Source organism: Chrysoperla carnea, chromosome 2, assembly GCF_905475395.1.
Source record: "Chrysoperla carnea chromosome 2, inChrCarn1.1, whole genome shotgun sequence".
Taxonomy (NCBI): domain Eukaryota; kingdom Metazoa; phylum Arthropoda; class Insecta; order Neuroptera; family Chrysopidae; genus Chrysoperla; species Chrysoperla carnea.
The window spans coordinates 72,683,595-72,705,492 of NC_058338.1; the positions used below are offsets into that span (position 1 = coordinate 72,683,595).

The 21,898-nt window shown below is 29.5% G+C and overlaps 1 protein-coding gene across 2 annotated transcripts; it reads left to right on the forward strand.

Annotated features, from left to right (window-relative positions):
• The first annotated feature begins 4,593 nt into the window (after positions 1-4,593).
• On the forward strand, positions 4,594-11,619 carry LOC123294002 (E3 ubiquitin-protein ligase UBR2). 2 transcript variants are annotated; one of them, XM_044875051.1, is made up of 3 exons: positions 4,594-4,819; positions 5,792-6,371; positions 6,670-11,619. In XM_044875051.1, exons 2-3 carry the CDS (start codon positions 5,816-5,818, stop codon positions 11,565-11,567), a joined length of 5,454 nt encoding a protein of 1,817 aa, XP_044730986.1. In that variant the 5' UTR covers positions 4,594-4,819; positions 5,792-5,815; the 3' UTR covers positions 11,568-11,619. The 2 variants fall into 2 exon arrangements, with proteins under 2 accessions (XP_044730986.1, XP_044730985.1); XM_044875050.1 differs by lacking the exon at positions 4,594-4,819 and adding an exon at positions 5,048-5,078.
• The last annotated feature ends 10,279 nt before the right edge of the window (positions 11,620-21,898 follow it).

Here is a 21,898-nt window from a genome sequence, read left to right on the forward strand (position 1 = left end):
ATTATGAGTCTTTCTAGGGGCTGTATTATGCATTTTGTTAAAACGTACCTTCAGCACCCACAATAAAAATATTTAACTGGATTTATAAAATTATTATTAATTAGTTAGACCGGTTTCGGTTGCTTAAAGCAATCCCATTTGGCAACCCTCTTCGGTAGCGTTACTTAAAACTCTTAAAAATAAAAATAAATTACCAAAATACGAAAAATAAAATAAAACAAGTGAAAACAAACAATTGACTGAGTTAATTGTTGAAATACCATGCATAGTCAGTGTTGATTTCTTTATCACATTACACATACAAACATGTGACACATACATAACTGATAATCAAGTATAGTACATATTATAAAATTTCCGCCTAATTGGCGCCCTCACGGGTAAACAGTGATGTTTACGAAAAAATGTTTCAAACAAAAGTTGTTTAATTTTTGATAAGGAACATTTTTTACATTTAAACTTTTGTTCTATCTCTAACGGTTTACAAGATGGGTCCTACGGACCCAAGACCCAATTGACCTATGATCTCATTTACGAACTTGACCTCACTTTTTACGTCCTGAGTACGCTGTATAAATTGCTTGATATCTTTTTTCGTTTTTGAGTTATCGTGTCCACAGACGGACGGACGGACAACCGGAAATGGACTAATTAGGTGATTTTATGAACACCTATGACAAAATTTTTTTCCTAGCATCATTATTTTTAAGCGTTACAAACTTGGGACTAAACTTAATATACTATGTATATTTCATATATACATGGTATAATAAACATAATATACTATGTATATTTCATATATAAATGGTATAATAACTTAGATTTGCAACGCCGTAAAAGAAATAATAAAATATTAAAATTAAATCTAGGTAGGATTATTAAAATTAATAATTGTAATTTTTAAATTATTTATTCTGTTTTAGGTAGAGTTCTATCAAACCAAAGTGGCACTACAAAAGAGATATATATATGTATGTGATTTCATATCTACACTCTCTCTTGCTCAGTGCCACTTTGGTTTGACACTGTACACTGAGGATACAAATTTTCTTATGTTTTTGGTAATTTATTTTTAATTTGTTGATTTCTGGTTTTTATTTAATGTTTACAATTTTGCTTATGATTATACCATGCATATATATAATATACAAGGTATACTAAGTTTAGTCCCAAGTTTGTAACGCTTAAAAATATTGATGCTACTAACAAAGTTTTGGTATTGATGTTCAAAAAATCACCTAATTAGACCATTTTCGTTTGTCCTTCCGTCCGTGCATCCGTCCGTCTATGAACACGATAACTCAACAACGAAAAATGATATCAAGCTGAAATATAAACTTTTACAGCGTACTCAGGACGTGAGGTCGAGGGTAAACATCACTGTGTACCCGTGAGTGTACAAATTAAGCGCAAATTATATACATAGTATGTATTATATGGGAATATCAGTTGTTTATGTGTGATATGTATAGGTATATGTGTAATGTGATAGAGTAATCAAAACTTTCTATACATGGTATTTCAACAATTAACTCAGTCAATTGTTTGTTTTCACTTGTTTTAAATTAATTTTCTATTTTCAAGCTTAATTCCTCATTTTGTTTTTATATATTGTTATAATAGTATTCACAACGATAACCCTGTCTTAGAATTTCAAGTTAATATTTTATTGTGTTTCAGGTGTTATATTCTGGTAAATAATTTTATTTTAATTTTAAGGGTAGTCCTTAACCTACCTAGATGAAATTTTAATATTTTATTATTTGTTTTAGGGCGTTGTAAATCTAAGTTATTTAATTTTTAGTATTTTGGTAATTTATTTTTATTTTTAAGAGTTTTAAGTAATGCTACTGAAGAGTAAGCAATCGAGACCGGTCTAGCTAATTAATAATAATTTTATATTAATAAATCTATAGCTAAATATTTTTATTGTGGGTCCTGAAGGATATATATTTTAACAAAATGCACAATAATGAATTGATATCATAAAATAAAATTTCTTTGATACAAATATACTTATAAAGTTATAAATATTGATATAAATCTTTTATCTAAGTATTATATTTAATTATTATTTTCATCATTAATTTGCGTCAATTTTACTTGTATTTTTATTATTATTGTACACAGTTTATAATATGCAAGTAGCAGCGATTCATAAGTTTATATTTAAAAAATCTAGATGTAGATTAAAACAATTTCTGTAAAAAAGGATCATGATTATATAAATCGATAAATATTTAATAAGTGAATGAAGAAAGAGTGTGAAACATTTTTAAGTCTTTTTAATTATAAAATGGTGAGTGATTTTACTTATATAGTCAAAACCAGTTATAATGACGAACCGGTTTTAATGACGAAATTGGAGGATTCCGACTGAATTGCGATCTTTTTTTTTGACAAAAGGGAATATTCATGAATTTTAAATTTGGTTCAAATATTTTTCTTCTGTAACTTTATTGACTGGACATTTCAACTTAACCATTATTTTAGTAATTAATATCTTTTTAATTACTTAAAATTAATTAATAAAAAGTACAAATTCAAATTTTTATACGGACGTGACATCATAGTACTGGCTTGTCAAATTTGTTGAAGTACTGTATGACATTAATTACTTACATTTTATATGGTATTACACTGAGGTATATTATTCTACGGCTTTTTATTAAAAAACTTAATACGTACTTATCGTACTTATGCGTCATAAACAGAAAGCGCCAAAAGACTGCGTTTAAACATCTCAAAATTATAATGTGTTTTTAATATTTTTTTACACTTAATTACAGTATTTTTAAACAGTATTTATATTTTTTACTTTGTTATAACGGTGTAAACAATGAATTAAAAATATAAAAAATACATTAATATTCCCTGATATGGAAGGATCAAATATAAGCTTTATAACAAAACTGCTTTTATTTTTTCATGATAATTTTAAAGTTACCGATAGTTTTAAAAGAACTTTTCAAAATCCCTATTCATATACATCCTACATCCTTTTTTTACATGTACACTTTTTCAATTAAACAAAGCAGTATCATTACACTATTTTAATCCTATAAAGTTATTTTGAGCCTTATTGACTATATTTTAAACCTTGTTACTTTATATATCGATTATTGCGACCAATTGTCATTGTTATTAAGCATCAATAACCAAAAATGTGTACATATGGACATTCTTTTGTTATTCGTTTCCCTCAAAAAAATTTCTGTTATAAAAAATTTTTCTTTTTATCGTTTACTTGATATTATTGTTTAGTTTGTTAGATAGATAACGAAAACCGCAAATCTGAAAACCACAAGCACAGTTTGTATGTAGAAATAAATTTAACAGTTGCATCGAAGCGCGTGTTCGAATTAACTGGCAATATTTGTGTGTTAAATAACTAAAAAGTGAGTTAGTGACTAAGCAAAATATCTCCACGTGATTCTGGACGGACATGTGATAGAGAAGCTGCATATTTTTTTTTTTAATTTTTTCGAAAGTTTACTTAAAATTACTAAGAAAAAAAAATTTTTTTTTAAATTGACTTTTCAACTCGCTTTCTTTTATAGTTGACACTAAAGGAGAAAATGAACACAAAAGTTTTGTCTTAATTTGCGCCCTCCCGGGTAAACAGTGATGTTTATGAAAAAATGTTTCAGACAAAATTTGTTTATTTTTTTATAAAGAACATTTTTTATATTTAAACTTTTGTTCTATCTCTATAACTAATGACATGAAATCGAAAGTAATAAATCGAAATCGAAAGCATAAAAAAAAATTTGTAAATAAACTAAAACAACAATGTCCTTGGTGCTACCGAAATAGATTAATAAATGTGATGCAAAAATAATTTTGCTGGCTGAACAATATTTTAGAGGGTGTCCAGATAGACTTAAAATCAGCCGTTTACGCCTGCGTAAATTTTGCTAAAATTTGGCGGAAAATATTATTATCGCAAAAGTATCATTTTTATCCTATTTTGATACAAACAATTGAATTTCAAAATAATAGAGATGTTAGGAAAATAATAAACGGATAATTATATTTGTAACTCAAACGGCCAAACTAAACATAATCAGAATTTTTAAATATAAAATAATAAAAGCATACACTTTTGAAATAATATTCCGTTAGGATGATACTTTTTCTAGAGTTAAAGTAACATAAGACAAATGCATTGTTATTATATATACACAAATAATACAACCTTGTAATAAAATACAAAAATCTCTTTTATTTACAAAATTTTATCATTTTAAGGAATGTCAAAATTGCTAATACAAGAATTAAACATAAAACAATAAAATAAATAAAATTTTAAATGTTGAATACACTTACAAAGAATAATCAAGAATTAAAAGAAGCAGAATCAATAATGCAATGGGTTAAAAAAATAGTTTCAAAGATCAATTCAATAATTTCAAATATTATTTACAATTATTACTTGGAATATGTTCATAATCAATTTTATGAAAATGTAAGTATAAAAAACTATTATTTTAAATTTGGCGGTATTCGAATAACTGTAATGTAGAAACAATTCCTGTGTTTTTTTTCTTTCTCATCTCATCACGATCACGATAGATCACGAATATACGTAGTTAAACTATTCACTGTCGTGAAATGTCAAAATACGTACGTAAAGAAAGACATACTATTATCAAAAATTTATGTTAAAAATTTTGGTTTGTGTTTGGTTGTTGATAAATATTTGATGTGTTTTTCGTTGAATTTATTAAATTTTGATTAACATTTTCATATATATGTCATCAAACATTGTTCATAAACATAAATACCCTTGATACTTTCATCCTTGGCAACTTCTCAAGTAAGTCATATTTAAGATGATAATTGCGTTTTTCAACTAAAATTAGAACATTTATATAAAAGAAATCCATTCTTTCGAACAATACACCATTTTATTCTTTAAAATAATGTGAAATCGGGAATTAATATGTTTTCTTCAGAAAACAATACTTAAAAAATTTTAGTTACTAGTTTCAGTTTTAAGGATTTATTTTTGTGATTTTTTTATTTTTAAAAGTAAAATCAATTTATTCAATTTTGTTGTTGGTAATTTGTAAATGGTAACTATTAAAAACAGTTTGTTTTAATTAATTTGATTTCAACTATCCATCAAATTAAGTGCCATCAATACAAACTTTCTAATTACAAATGTCAATCAATCAATTAGTACAAGAAAAATGTATTTTGCAAATTTGAATTAAATCTAAACTTGATATCAGTTTCTGTGAACAGTCAATAATTTTTAAAACAAAGAAAAAAAATAAAAAAATATTTTTATTTTGAACATATGACTCATATTCAAGATGTAACAAAATAGTAAATTTTCAAAAATCCGAATCTGTTCGAAAGGAGTTTCTATTCGATAAAATGACCAATAATACTAAATATTAATTGTATTTTCTGTAGTATTCCTATCAATACCAAGTTTAAATGTGAAAAATATTATGTTTATTAAAACTTTCCCTGTACATTATACAAATTTTTGAACATTTGACAGAAAAAATTCTCGTGCAAAAAATATTCAATTGTCAACGGTAATTTCTGTATCTTGGCTCGGTTCTTATGTACATTTTCTACCATATTACACCAGCGTACATATTTTTGGACATTGACAGAAAAAACTGTTATAGAAGATATTCAACAAAAAGTATAAACATTATTAATTTGTATTTATTCTTAAAATTTTTGTATTTCTTCAAAATTCCCCATTAGGAGTTGGAATTCGTTAATTTTTATTTAGAAATAGAATTTGATTGAAAATGTTTAATTTTAGCCAATAAACACATTACCAGAAGGTATGGGAGATAGTGGCGATAGTGCTGATAATTATGATCCGATTGATGTGGATATGCCACCAGTGAGGGCAGCATGCCCAATTTCGGTTGTGTCAAAAAAATGTATAAGTAAATGGATGGAAAAAATGGAAGCTGGAATATTGTCCAGTACGCATTTTAAGGAGTATTGGCGTGTTTGGGTACCACGCATATACAGACATCCATTCAATGGGAATTGTTTAGAATGGTGTCATGATGAGGCCAAAGCACAAAAATTATTGTTTTCAATATTAGAAGAATTCATTTGTAACGGTGATCCACAAGAAGTCTTAGCAAAATTAACACAATTACATAAACCACCGTCTGTGTGCGGGCGGGTCTTTAAAATGGGTGAACCTACTTACAGTTGTCGACAGTGTGGTATGGACGGAACTTGTGTTTTATGTGTAGATTGCTTCAAACAATCAGCACACCGAAATCATAAGTACAAGATGGGCACTTCATCAGGAGGTGGATGCTGTGACTGTGGCGACGATGAGGCGTGGAAAAGTGAACCTTACTGTGATATACATTTAATAGGTATGTATACATTTAATAACTATCAATTGGAGTCATTCCATATAGAATTCCAGGGTTTTATTAAGTTTCAAAATAAAAATTTGTGATTTTTTCGATTTTTACTGTTTAAGTAAATAATAAAGAAAAAAATTTGTATTTCCGGTTTAAATAAAACTCATTATGTAAGGTAATTTTCGATCCAAATGTACGTACGAAATCTACTATTCAAATGAACTAGATTTTGACAAATTTTTTTACTTTATTGAAAGTGTTGTTCGTATAATTTCGACATATTATAAAATTTTAAATTCGTTTGCAGGTAAACATGCAAAACAAGACGAAGGACATGGCTTACCAGAAGATTTCGTGGAACGAGCTAAAATCACATTTGATGCAGTTTTATGGTATGCATACCATTTATTAACATTAGAACATAGTCCACGCCTACCGGCTGAACTACAGATACGAGACTCAGAGCGAGAACCACTTGAATTCTTAGAAATACCTGAAGCATATTGTACAGTCTTATACAATGATGAAACACATACATTTGAACAAGTGATCAGCACTTTGGCAAGAGTGATCAAATGTTCACAACGAGATGCTATCGAATTTGTAACAAACATCGATCGAGAAGGTCGAGCTGTTGTAAAATGTTCAACATTTCAACACTGTACTGAATTAAAAACCGAAATTGAAAAGTATACGTCACGCCATGGAAATCGACCGTTGAAAGTGTCCGTTGTTCATTCACATGTCGTGGCACATCAAATGTTTGCGATTAAATTGTTAGCATGGTTGCCAACTTTCTTGTCACATGGGGAAGGATTGCGTGTTGTTTTTAGCCAAATAGCTTGTCAAACAAAACCACGAGATATCACCTTAAATAACACATCAATTGTTGAAGGAGTGTTACTAAGAGACTCGTATATGTGGAAATCAGCACGAAGTCATTGGCATCGTCTTCTGATTTCTGGGATGTTGATGGAGTATGATAGCAAGAAAGCTTTAGCTACAATATTTACCAAAAATTATGGTCACATTATGAAAGACTTTATAAGAGACGATCATGACCATGCATTTTCTGTGTCATCGTTGTCAGTACAATTATACACAGTACCAACATTGGCGCATCATTTGATTGCAAACGAAGATGTACTGTTCATTTTATTAAACACATTTATATCGGAATGTGCCCGCAAGTGTAACACTCAAGGTAAACTTGAATTCGAGCGAAACACTCCCACTAACACCTTTAAACGAGCACAATTTATTTTATACGACGTCAAGTATTTATTAAGTACAAAGCCAAAAGAATGGACAGAAGAATTGCGACGAGGATTCTTTCAAGGTCTTACAATCATTTTAAATTTGCTTACAATGATGCAAGGTATGGATTCTGTTTCACGACAAGTGGGCCAGCATATGGAATACGAACCTGAATGGGAATCTGCATTTAATTTACACATCAAACTTGCAGCTGTGATTTCACTTGTATTAGAATGGTGTGGATCAGACACGAAAGTATTAACAAAAACTTACAAAGTTACACTAAAACGTTTATTAGAGAATCCATGTTATGATCCAACTCAAGTTGGAGAAGTGCGTGAACTAGCTGATCATTCTGCGGCATGTTTACAATACGATGTAGCCAGCCAACCAGTTTCAATTCATTTACCACTATCACGATTCTTGGCTGGATTACATTTGTATTTGGAAGCTCATAACTTAAATTTCGATACTGCATTTCAAGGTATCAAACTTACTCCAGAACAAATAATGGAACCAGTTTTACGTACCCAAGTGATGATTGCACAGGTACATGCAGGCATGTGGCGACGCAATGGATACGCTCTATTAAATCAATTATATTTTTATCATAATGTAAAGTGTCGAACAGAAATGTTAGATCGTGACATAGTCATTCTACAAATTGCAGCTGCACTCATAGAAAGTAATGAATTTTTAATCCATGTCATTAACAAATTCAATTTAATCACTTGGGCAAATCCTGATTTTGAAGAAATTAGTTTAAAGAGCTCCGAAGAAGATAGTATGCGCCAAACTATTAATTTAGTTGAGGAATTTTTAGGATTATTAATAACAATTGTAGGGGAAAGATATATACCAGGAATTGGTAAAGTGACAGTAGAAGATCGTATCAAAAAAGAGATTGTCCAACAATTATGTATTAAACCTTTACCACGATCTGAATTGAATAAAACCACAACAGATGAAGTTCTAAGTGACTCTGTTCTAGATAATTTAATTGACGAAGTTGCTACCTTCAAAAAACCTCCTCAATCGAGTGGTAAAGGTGTTTATGAATTAAAACCAGAATACTATAACATGTACAATGTATTCTTCTATCATTATACGCGTGAAGAACTTTCTAAATCTGAAGAAGCACAACGGAAACGTCGAAAAACAGCAAACGAACTAGAATGTTGCCCACCACCAGATTTACCTGAACTTACTGAATCATTCAGTATGCTTACGAATTTACTACAATCTGATGTTATGCTTCATGTAATGCGACTTGTTTTACTACGAAGTATTAATTTACGCGCACGTAGCTTCTCAGAACCACAATTGCATAAAGTTCTCCATTTAATTGGATATGCTTTACAAGAACAAGCATCGAAACGTTATCCATTTTTAGTATTTACGGAACGAGCTAATAAATGGGAAATATTACCTTTAATGGAGGAATTATCAACAAGTGCTCGTGTTGAATCTCATAAAGGTCTTTTATTATGGACGCTAAATAAATATAAAGAAGTGGCACGACCTGTGGAATCCACAGAGACTGAAAGCGCAATGGAAGTGAATCAACCAGTTGCTGATAATTCTAAAGAAGAAAAAGAATGGCGGGCAAAAATGGCTGCTGAACGACGTGCTAAGGTTATGGCTCAAATGGCAGCAATGCAAAATAATTTTATGAAAGAATATGCTCAACTGTTTAAAGAAAGTGGTACTGATGTTTTAAAGAAACCGGAATTTAATGAAATCGAAATGGATGTAACCGAAGATAATGAAGTTCCTATTTGTTTAGGAAAAAATCAAACTACTAAAATGAATGTGGAACGAACATACACTTGTATTTTGTGTCAAGAAGAACAAGCTGTCACTGCTGATGGAACTGCGTTGGTACTAGCTGGATTTGTACAACAATCAACAGTTTTATGTCAGCAACGCAATTGGCAACAGAGCAAACCGGAGAATCCCATTTTAGATCCATTATTCTTATCAGCGAATTTAGGACCTGCTCCACACACTAGCACCTGTGGTCATGTTATGCATAGTCACTGTTGGCAAAAATATTTTGATAATGTATTATTAAAAGAAAATAGGAGGCCATATCGACTTCGCCATCCAGCGAGTTTTGATGTAGAAAAACAAGAATATTTATGCCCATTATGTGAATGTTTAAGTAACACAATTCTACCATTAATTCCTCCACTAGGAACACTTCAACCTAAACCTAAATCGACTGCAGATATCACTTTTAATGATTGGTTGAAAGGTTTAGAAATAACCCTTAATCTTCGATTAAAAGTTAGTCATGGAGTTTTTAAATGTTCTGAAACATGTGCTGAACTTCATTGTCATTGCAGAGAAACAGCTGTGACTAGTAACTCTGAAGCAGAGTTGAATCCAGTTGAAGAATGTGACCCATATTGTATAACACAAACTCATCAAGTATATTACGCATGTCCAATAGAACAAGTTGTAAAGCGTTTCAATAGCAATTCAGTAGGAACATCGTTCTCAGAATTATTTCCAACAAATACAAAAGTGTTAAGTGAAAATCTGACTGAAATGATTTTACTATTTTCAAAAGCAACCTATATTAAAGGATTAGGTGTAAATCCCCATGTGGGTGATGGCCGAACACCGTTATTAGCTTGGAAATCATGTGCATACACTATTCGTACAATGGAAATTCTATTACGAGATTTAAATAAACCTTTATTAGGTGATTTATCGTGCCGTCAAAAAGATTGTCTAGAAAGTCTTGTAAGAATCGTTGGAGCGATTAGTTCCATTTGGAAGAAACCAAATGTTATTGGAAGTCATGCGTTAAAAATATTAACATTATTATTAGAGAATCCATTTGATCCAGAAGGACCTAGCCTATTAGATTGGGATTCATTTGGTATGTTAGTCCCACTTGTTTTATCCTTACCAAGTTTATTTTGTAAGGAACAAATAGGAGCTATTGCTACAGGTGATGTGCAAGAACAATACATATTTCATTTATTGCTACTGTGTCACATCAGTAAAATTATAATCACTAGTAAATTTGAAAACGAGGATACGACATCTATGGAAGTTGACATAGACGACGATGAATCAACAACTAATCAATTAACAGAAACAGAGCGAATATTATTAAAAAATATATTAAAAATAGCAAAACCACAATTAGAAACCACGAATATATCGTTGCATAAAATTTGGAGTCGAATTAAAGACGCTTGTATACCATTCTTAAGATGTTGTGTCCTGTTCTTCCACTTTTTAACAGACGTGCCTGCACCGACTACACTAACTGAAATTGGTGGGGATACATTCACAAATATGTGTAATTATCTAGGATTAACTGATTCATGTTTAGATATTTTACAACCATTAATATCCTGTGATTTGATTGCGTTGTGGTGTAAACATCCAGAAGTAGAAAAATACATTCAGGATAATACGAGCAAGGAAGTGATTGAAGAACCATTAGCAATATCACGTTTAGTTTCATTACCAAATGATTACAGTGAATTAATAAACACTGTATCATTATTTACATGTCCAAACAGTGATCGTGAAGATTCCAGAAATCCAACAATGTGTTTAGCATGTGGGGAGATGTTGTGCTCACAAAGTTATTGTTGTCAAACGGAATTGAATAAAACATTGGTTGGTGCATGCACCTATCATGCATATAAATGTGGTGCTGGCGTTGGAATCTTCTTACGTGTACGAGAATGTGAAATATTATTCTTGGCAAGTCCAAATCGTGGTTGTTTTGTCTCACCCCCATATCTAGATGATTACGGTGAAACTGATCAAGGATTACGACGTGGTAATCCATTGCATTTATGTGAAGAACGTTATAAGAAATTACATACGCTGTGGCTTAGTCATCGTTTACACGAAGAAATTGCACGAGCACTTGAATCGAATAATACCCTCATGTCCACTCAGTGGCAACATTTATAAACAACAACAACAACAAAACTTAATCAATCTCAAACGTTGGTCACACAATATTTAAAAAAAAAAAAAAAAAAAAAAAAAAAAAATAGTGTTGAAGTTTTGATCATTAGTTTTGAAAAATTTCATGTTTGTTTGAACCTTTTTGTTGAGAAAGATACCACCGATTAATCATTAGGGGGCAGCCTAAGCACATGTAGTAGGGACAAACCTTTTTTAACGAATTTTCCTAATAACTGACAATTTTGAAGATAAGAAATAAAAATCTTATCAGCCAACTTTTCAATGACTTCCTTTATTTGACTTTAGCGTTAACCTTAATAAAGCAGCTATCATTTTACTGCTACTATAGTACTTACGTGTACGAGAATGTGAATATAGTACTTGATTAATATTTAAAATTAAAAGTATAGACCTGGAGAACATCGTAAAATTATAAATTTCCTACTTTAAATATCTAGTTTTTCAGTTTTGAATCAAAACACGGAAATTAATATATTTCAAAAGTAATTAATGATTCAAATAACAAAAGCATTTAATATTTTATAAAGGCTTTGTAATTTAAATAACAATATCCATAAGCGCTGTGAGACAAGATTAAAAAGAGGTATTTGCGGTTTCCAGCCTTAAGATATTTCCTTATTACACAAAAAGTATTTTTTTAAATATTTTATGCTAAAAGCAAATTAACCGGCTATATTTGAAATAATTTCAAAACGCTACTAGTAATTAAAGTGAGGACTCTTTAAAATCATTTATTTAGTTAACCATCAGCTCGTCCTTGTCTCAAAACGACTGTCTAATTGTGATGCTAAATTGAAACCAAACAATGGCATCCTAATAAAAATTATAAATAATTAGAAAGGTATCCATTCTTAGAAATTTTTGCTATCCATGGCTTAATAGGTAATGAAACTAGCTGCATTATGTGACCTATCACAATGTGCAGACAAAACATTCGATATGTTAATCAGACCAAATAAACGTTTCGTATTGTCCACCATGAAGCCCTTTTTTAAAAGCGCCTTAGTTTCCGTGATAACCAATTTTTTTTTTTGTTCGTAAGACGAACTTAAATTATAAATGGTGACTAAGTAAATCATGGCAGCTAGATATTAAAATTATTAATGTTTATTTGTTTAGTGACGCCAGCTCCACTAGTGATAGTAATATTAATTAAATCGTTTCTGAACAAAAAGGTTGATTTTGTTATTTGATTATTGCATACAAAATAGCAACACAAATAAAAAAAATATATTTATTATTAAAATTAAAAAACAAATTAGTTGCTTTAAAAAAATGAAATAATATTTGACATTTTTTAAGTAAAATTCTTGATTTAGTAATAAAGTATTATTATTAATATTTTATAATAATTATACGCAAATAAAATAGAAAAAAATATTTTTTAAAATTAAAATATATTATTATAAATAAAGAATTTTTTATTATGTTTATTATTAATTAATATTATTATTATTATTTATCCTGTGGGTTTTGAGTTGATTTGATTTCGGTGCTGTAAGTTATCAAAAATTAAGGCTTTACCAAATAAAAAAAAATTAATAATTAAAAAAAGAAAAATAAAATCATCTCGTTTTTAATTGTACTTATTAAATTAAAATCAAAATAATATTTTTATGATATAGCTGCTACAAATAAATTATAAAATCAATATATTTGTCACTGTATATAAAATAAATATTTATTACAATTAATAAATTATATAAATATTAAAATCTCATTCGTACTCTATTTATAGTTTTTATCATACCTGTTTATTCTTTTACGATTTCGTCACGATTTGTGAATAGGACCATTGTCACTATGTTATTCTCGTAAGTCGGTGGTTTTATTAAATCTGATTATTACTACAGCTGTAAGACAATTTACACGACATCTCACACATGTTGTTACAACACAGGTTTAAAACTCTAGCTTAAAAGATTTTGGCGTGTAAAGGTGGTCTAGAATAGACTTGCACTCAACTTTTTAACCCTAAGATACATTATTTATTTATCCGTTCAGCCAAAATCTCTATTTATAGCTCAGATTCGACTAATAGTTTTTAAATGTTGATCTTGTTGTTGAAACCTAAATTTTGTGGTTTCCCGTGTTGGATTTTTTCCTTATTGACGTCAATCGTCACACCACGATAACGTTTTACTCACCTCAAAAGCCATGTTACTGCAATGATCTGTTCGATTTATATTATGCAAATACGAGTTCATTAAACGTTTTATTTTAAACAGTAAAGAAAGCTTATTAGATCCCAACAATTTTGTATATCTGGCATAGAGAGTGCAGGATTTCCAAATAATTTTTTTGATAAATCAATCAATCTTCCAGATAGTTTCAGTTTTTAATCAAAACTATATTATGTAATCTTAACTCTTCGCATATCACATTGTATATTCTATAATTTTTTAGCAAAATTTAATTTGTGTGATTATAATTACTTTTTAAGTTTGATATCGTGCTGAGTTTCAGGAAGAAGCCATGGTCTTTATACCAAGCATCCATAACAAAATTTAAAAAAACAATGGTTGAATAAGCCTCATAGAGTTTCAGACATTAAAGAGTAACTATATTTTATCTTGTTTCAAAAGCGTAACACGATGCGAAGTTATTTTAAAAATTTTATCAATTATTACCGAAAGATTTGCCCCAATTCGAAAATTTTGATGACCTGACAATGAATAATGTCCAAGTTAAATTATACTTTATTTGTGTCAGTAATTCTTTCTGTAAATATTTTAGATGGAAAAGCTGATACTTACCGTTGTAATTTCATATTTGTCGTCTATTTTTCACTAAATATTTCAGATATTATTTCTATGCAAAAAATATCTCGAAAAAAAAAACTGCACAAAAAAAAATATGTAGGTACAAAAGTCTGCACTTTTGAAGGAATATAAAAAATTATTTTCGTAGGTGTGTTTTTTCAGGTAGTCTACAAGCCCATGCTGAAATTTTTCGGGTTCAATGACCCACCAAGAATCATGTTGAAAAAGTTGTTCCTATATGGATAAGTACAGCATTCATTGGTGAGAATATGAATGTCACAACCCTTGGTATCTCATCCCTACACCATCAAATATGTACGGCGTTGCTGGCTACTAACTTTACAAGTATTCGAAGCGAATTACATAAATGCCGTGCAGAAATAAATCACGTAGGGCTTCAGAAATTGACAGGAGATTTTTTATAACTTGCGGTATTGAAGTTTCCTGATTGATTTCTATAAGGCATTTATGTAATACTTAAGCAGAATTAGTAGCCAGCAACGCCGTTCATCAAATCTAACGATATGGTGCTTAAATTTACTCTAACATATAGAAACATCTTTTTCTACATGATTCCTGGTGGGTCATTTCACCCAAAAAAATTCTGCATAGGCTTCTAGTCTAAAGAGGTAAACGAAAAAACAACTTCTGTTCGAAATATTTTACCATAAAGTTAATACATTCGGAAGAAAATCAAAAGAAAAATCTTGTTTATGCATCCGATTTCCGTCGAATTTATTAAAATATACTGTCTGATGTAAACTATTTTTGATTAACTTACGTCCCCATGACCTAAAATGTTAGCAATCAATACGAAAGTTTATTTCTACGGAGCTCAGCTAAAAGGTTCATATAAATTTTTAAATAACAATAAAATATAATGACTAAATTCTACAATTAATTTCTTTATTTAAAAAATAAAATAAAATAAAAAATATATCACAAAATAATAATAATAATAAATAAGATTTAAAAGAATATGTTTTGAGTTTGTTTGATTTAATTTGATATGTTTATTTATGTTAAGATATAGATAAACAATGGAGAATACATAACTTTTATATATATATAATTTTATTTTTCATTTGTAGAATTGCAATTGCAAACATCAAATTTATTTTTTAAATTGATATTTCAATATTGATTCTCTAACTGTTCAGTTGCCACATTTTGTACTCACTATTGAAAATAGAAATAACAAAAGTCAAAATCAATTTATGTTTACAGGCAAATCGGTTAAAGCGACTGAAATACATATTGTAATTACACCGTATATAAGAACAGCTGATAAAACAACATGATGGTACGGAACCCTAATCTTGCACTTGAAACATAGCTAAGAACACTCTCCATTAAATTACCTTTTAAACGATTCAAAAATATTAAAATCGTTTCAACCGTTTAAGCGCTACGATGCCACAGACAGGCAGACACACCCACATAGCGATCAAACTTATAAGACCCTTTTATTGATTCGGGGATTAAAAATAGTTAACAGTAAATTCTGTTACTGGGGTACTTTCTCAAGAAAAAATTGTCAAACACCGATCGTCAAAGAAGCCAGCTTGTTTTTTCTTCGGGTTGTCGTTTTTCCTCGGAGAAGGATGATTTTTTTAACGAGAGTTACCAATTAAGCTTCTAATGATATTTCTCTCAGACGATAATTATTTCAAAAAAAATAAAAAGTGCATATCGCTTATAACGAGTATTGATAAGTCTCTTCAGTGCCACTATAACCGATTTTGACTGATTATTATCAAACAAATTATATAATATACTAAACTTAACTAGATCAAAAACGAAGTCAAAGGCGAAGGCAAGAAGAACAAACGATTCATAGAGAGCATTTTTGCAAAAAATAACCGTTTTTCATTCTAGGAATATCTCATAATTATTTTGTTTAAAACAAATAGGAACGAGATTTAATTAATGCTATTTATACTGTTATTGCGGTATTTCAATAATCCAGACACACACGAAAAGGAGAAAACGAAATAGCTTTTATCGTATTTTTATCTAGCCCAAACTATTAAATTTCAACATCAACCTAGATTATTAGTAGGTTTTGTATAATATTCCTTCCGTATAATAATTTCGTGGTAAAGGTCGGGAGTCGGATTTTTTTTGTAAGCTGGAGCCACATCTGCTGGTCTACTATATTAATAAGCTCTACTATATTAATAAAAAATAGACATTTACTACTATATTCAGATGATTGTGATGTTTGACTTGTTTTGAGATCATAAAAAATGTATAATAAACTAAAAGTTAAAACTGATGTAAAAGCAATGAGATCTAAAAATAAATTATTGCTTTCTTCGTTTTGATTGATTTTTATAATTTAGTGATCAATGGGTGTTTCTAAGCGAAAACCAAAGGGGTAACTGCTGAATGCCAAAAGTAAACCGAACCTTTTATTTGAAACAATTTAGCCCAATCAATTTTTATACGATAAGCACATTCAGAAGTTGCCATTTTGCTCGTAAGCCCTTTAATCGATTACACGCATCGCACCTAATGATAAAATTCAATTTAACTTAATTGTATGTGACACCAAACAATATTATTCATAAAATTTTTGTACAATTTTGAGATATAATTATAAATATTTATTATATTTATCAACATCAGCATATCAGCATCTTGTTTTATTTTCAAAAGCATACTCATTAATTCATTATTCTTAAATCACTATATATTTTATTAATTAAATCTGCCACTTTTCCGGATTTAATCCAGAGTCTTCGGTTTCGTATCCTTTTTTATTATTTAATTTTATATTTCATAATCATATAAAGATAAAAATATTAGGTTAATTTTAAATAGACACAGTCTATATTATTATTATTATACTTTCTTCTTTTTTGCCTATGACGCTGGTATAACCTTTTGACTAAGCTTATTTCTCTAAATTAAAATAAAAATCTCATTTTCATCTTTAGGAAAAAAAACTTCAAACTTCTTTCAAAATTTATTATTTCTTGCTTTTGGTTAAAATGAATATATCCATTTGAAATTGCAAAATTGACTCACTCCGTTACCAAGAGGAAAGCGAAGAAAGACTAATTTTAATATCATTTATTAATTTGATTGGTTTATATTTAACACCATTGGAATATCTGGACATTTATTTCCTCTACTTTATCTCTTTTCTTTTACTTTAAATTTGTAATCGTTTTTAAAATAAAGAGATGTCACGCTTCATTTTAGGCATTTATATGAAGATTTAAGAATAATACAATCAATAAGTAAAAATACAACCAATTTGTGTTTCCGTAAAAGATTTTGTTCATGATGAGTGATCATAATCACACAAAATGGAATATGCCGCCTAGTTCAGGATTGTCATTATACAGACGTTATTATAAAAACAATGCCATTTGCCTATTTGAATTACAGCATTGTATATAAAACAATAAGTTGGCTATCCACATTAATTTCTAAAGATTCATTTTAGAATGTAATACATACAAAATTGTAACAATGTTATCATTTGAAAGCATCAATGGCTAGTCTTAATGGTAACCGCCTGTATACTACCTTTCCTAATTTAACAATTTTCATCATTGGTCTAATATACTAGCGATAGAATTTACCAGCAAATTAAAGTGATTGTAAATTTACTTTGAAATCGGTCGTAAATCTTACGGTTGGAAACGATATAAATTATTGAATCTTGATTTCCAATTAAAATATTCGTTAAACGTTCTAAGAGCAAGTAAACTGATGAATAATCAAATGAATGCATTTTTTCTTTATCTTCGATTTCATATTTCTTTCCAACTTTACCTTACGATTTGAAGTGGATGTTATTAAGTATTTGACAATCCTGTAATTGAATCAGTTCAGTTGAGCATTGAATCAGTGTTGTTGAATTTAGATTTGTTTTTGAATAAAATTAAAATTTTTAAGTGTCTAATAATAATAATAAATAACATACGAACAATAGATACAAATCTTATTAATAACAGTTTTTATAAATTGATTCATTTAATTTAAAATTATTTGTTGTATAATTTATATTATTTTACACATTATTCAAACAAATATATTGTGAATTCATAAAATTAATATTAATGTCCATTAGTCGTTTAACTCTTCTAAATGCAAAATTTTAACGATTAAATATCTTGCATCAAAGAAGATCTATATAAGGCAGGTAAATGTACTTACCCACGCATAATAACTAGTGAACAAATTGTGGCTTTACAATATGCCCTATATTTTTGTATACAACTATTATTCTGACTGTTTGAAGAACTTGTTGCGTCTTAAAAATATCATGGGTCTAATCATGATCTGCAAAAAGTTTTTATAGACCACAAGCCAATGTTGAAACTTTTCGGGTGAAATGATCCACAAGGAAACATGTTGAAAAAGACGCTCTTATATGTAAAAGTAAGTTAAAGCACCATTCCCTTGATATCTCACCTCTGCACTAGCAAATATGTATAGCGTTGCTGGATACTAACTCTGCATAAGTATTCGAAGCGAATAACATAAATGCCGTACAGAAATAAACACGTAGGACTTTGGAAATTGACGGGAGAGAAAATTTTTTTTTTAACTTCCGGTATCGAAACTACCGGATTTATTTCTGTACGGCATTTATTTAATTCGTTTCGGATATCTATGCAGAGTTAGTATTCACCAACGCACTACATATATTTGCTGGCGCAGGGGTGCGACATTCATATTCTCACCCGTACCGCGCAAAACTAACGCCATGGTGCTTTAAAAAAAGGAGCATCTTTTTCAACATGATTCCTGGTGGGTAATTTCATCCGAAAAATTTCAGCATGGGCTTGTAGTCCATTATGGAAGAGTTAAAATTTTAAAGGGCTTATCACAAAAATGGTTAATGCTAAGAAACGAATCAACTGATGTTGTGATAGTAAACTCACAATAAATTTGTTTGCTATTTAGATATCTAATTGTTTATAATTTTTTTACTATAAAAGTCATTATTTTTTAAATGTAAATAATCCACTATAAAATATTTACATATATATTTAAAAGATGGGGCATTAGCATTAACAACATAGACACAAAATAATCAATTTTAACAAATATAAATTTTTTTAAAATGGTATAAATGAGCTGTACACATTTATCAAATATGTCTTGAGAAGTCATTCGCAAATTCGACGAAGATTACCATCTACCAGTCGATAATCGAAGAGACTATGTAAATATCAAACTTGTTTTCTTCCTGGAAATTGTTTAGTAAACGAAACTATTAAAATGTACTTCATTTACCCCAATGAAAATGACCAAAAACTCCATCAGAGCGCGGCAGATGTTTTGACAGTTAGAATTCCTCCAAACCACCCCTTAAAATTTTCACAACCAAACGCTAGTCAAATAAGTGGTATTATACGAATGGTAACTGAAGTAAACTCTGGTTATTGAATCGATTATTGCACAAAATATTTGGGCTAATTCTGGAACCTAAAGCCATATATCGTGTAATCGAATGACGGATGTTGGAGATAAGTGTAATAGTTCAATCACGAGACTCAAGAGTGCGAGGCCAGATAGATAAACAGTAAGTTTCTGTAAGATGGGAGGTATAGACACCGTCCTAAAACGAAAACTATACTCTCCGTCCTATATGTAACCGAGAAAGGAAGCATAAAAATATATCGTTATTTTTCTTTGTTTGTCGAATTATTGTTCTTGCGTCTGACATCCGCCATCCGATGAAATGGCATACAACTTTAATTGTACGCTTAATATAAATCTATATACAGGTAGAATGTCTTTTAAGTTGACATAAAAATACTTCCAGCAAAAAATTTTAGGAGTATATGAGCATATCTTATGAAGAATTGAACTTGACCTAGGTTTTTAGACTCAATGAAAAGCTCGGTTCCCTCCACAACTGGTAATAGATAGATGAACACTTTAAGAAAATTTTTATTGATTACAAAATTAACATTGTTCGTAACATTTTTCCGCAAACCGTACAGTTTAGGCAAAAACGGGCTGAAAAGTTTTACTCAAAATTGGATTGTTTCTGCTAAATCTAGGTACTCTTCTAAAAAAAGTTTCCATTAAAAGTCATTTGTTTTTCTAAAAAGACCGCTTTTTTTCAAATTTAATGAAGAAACGCCCAGCTAGATATTTTTGCTATCAATTAGTGTCTAAACTACTCGATTTTTCAAAAAAAATGTTTGCGTTTTAATAAAGAACATCTTTCTAATTTAAATTGTTCGTCTAATGTTTGCCAGTTATGAATCAGAGTGAAGTTTCAATCAAGCCTGAAATCTTAGGTGGACTTAATATTTGTATGAGATGTGTCTCTTTGAAACTAACATTTTTCGTTTGAAGCATTTTCCTCGATTAAACTTATTTTTCGGGTTTCACGTATATATCAAGTTAAAAAACACCCTATAATTTTTCTCATTTCTCTTGTAGTAAGATCATCATCACAGTCTCTTGTTGTTTTTAATGATTCATTCTTAAATACTTAGTAAAATACTTTTCTACAGATCCTTCGATTCTGAAAATATTTTAACTGAGATTTTCATTGCACCTTATAAAAATACCGTTTTACCTATAAAACTTTCTATAAGAATAAAAAATTAGGAATACGCTAATTTATAAACAACAACTTTCATATAACACTAAAAGCCTGATGATAAAAACTCAAAACATTAAAAAAATCTTTCAGTTCATTTTATGTATTGAGAACTAATGAAATAACACATCGTGCTACTTAGAATCAAGTCAAAACCTCGTTTCAATAATTTCCAGCTTTCGGTTGTCAGAAAAATAATGATTGAGCTGTACTTGTTTGCATTTAAAGTGATCCGAAGTAAAGAATCTCAGGCATAAGTGGGACACTTCAATCTCAGTGAGTCGTTTTAAACTCAAAAAACACAACTTGTGATGCAAATAATGCCCTCAATACATAAAAGTTCTAAAAACATAGATTAGCAAACATTACTTGCTTAACTGTGACTGCTACATCTAAAGAGAATAAATAGGTGGGAAATCATTTTTATTGTTCACTCAAGTACAATTTTTACTCAAAATGTCTCATTTGGACCCAAGGTAGTCATTTAATCTATCCCTAACATATATATTATAAATGTGAAAATAAGGATATTTGTTTGTTTGTTACGCTTTCACGCAAAAACTAGCGAATGGATTAGAAGGAAACTGTACAACAATATAGCTCATACATCAGAGTAACACATGAGCTATATTTTATAAAGATATATATTAAAAAAAGTTAAAAACTAAAAAAGCTAATTTATTCTGACATTTGCTGCACTATGACCATCATTTTGAACCATAAATTAAAGATGTCTGTATAAATTTAAAATAGTAAATGTTAAACAATTCATGGCCATCTTTTCTGAAATACTCAATGAATAATGACTATTTTACTCTTAAAAAAATTGAAAACTGCATATATTTTAACTGTGTAAAAAAATCCCGTCGAGTGTTATCGAATGGGGCTAAATGAGATTAAAAGATGTGGAGCTAGTTAAATTATGAAACTTTTTCTGTGACTCTAATGCAGATTTTGTGTTTAAAGTG

Coding starts and splice junctions, on each gene's coding strand:
- LOC123294002 (XM_044875050.1), top strand. Junction 6,372..6,669: donor CTGTGATATACATTTAATAG/GTATGTATACAT, acceptor ATTCGTTTGCAG/GTAAACATGCAAAACAAGAC.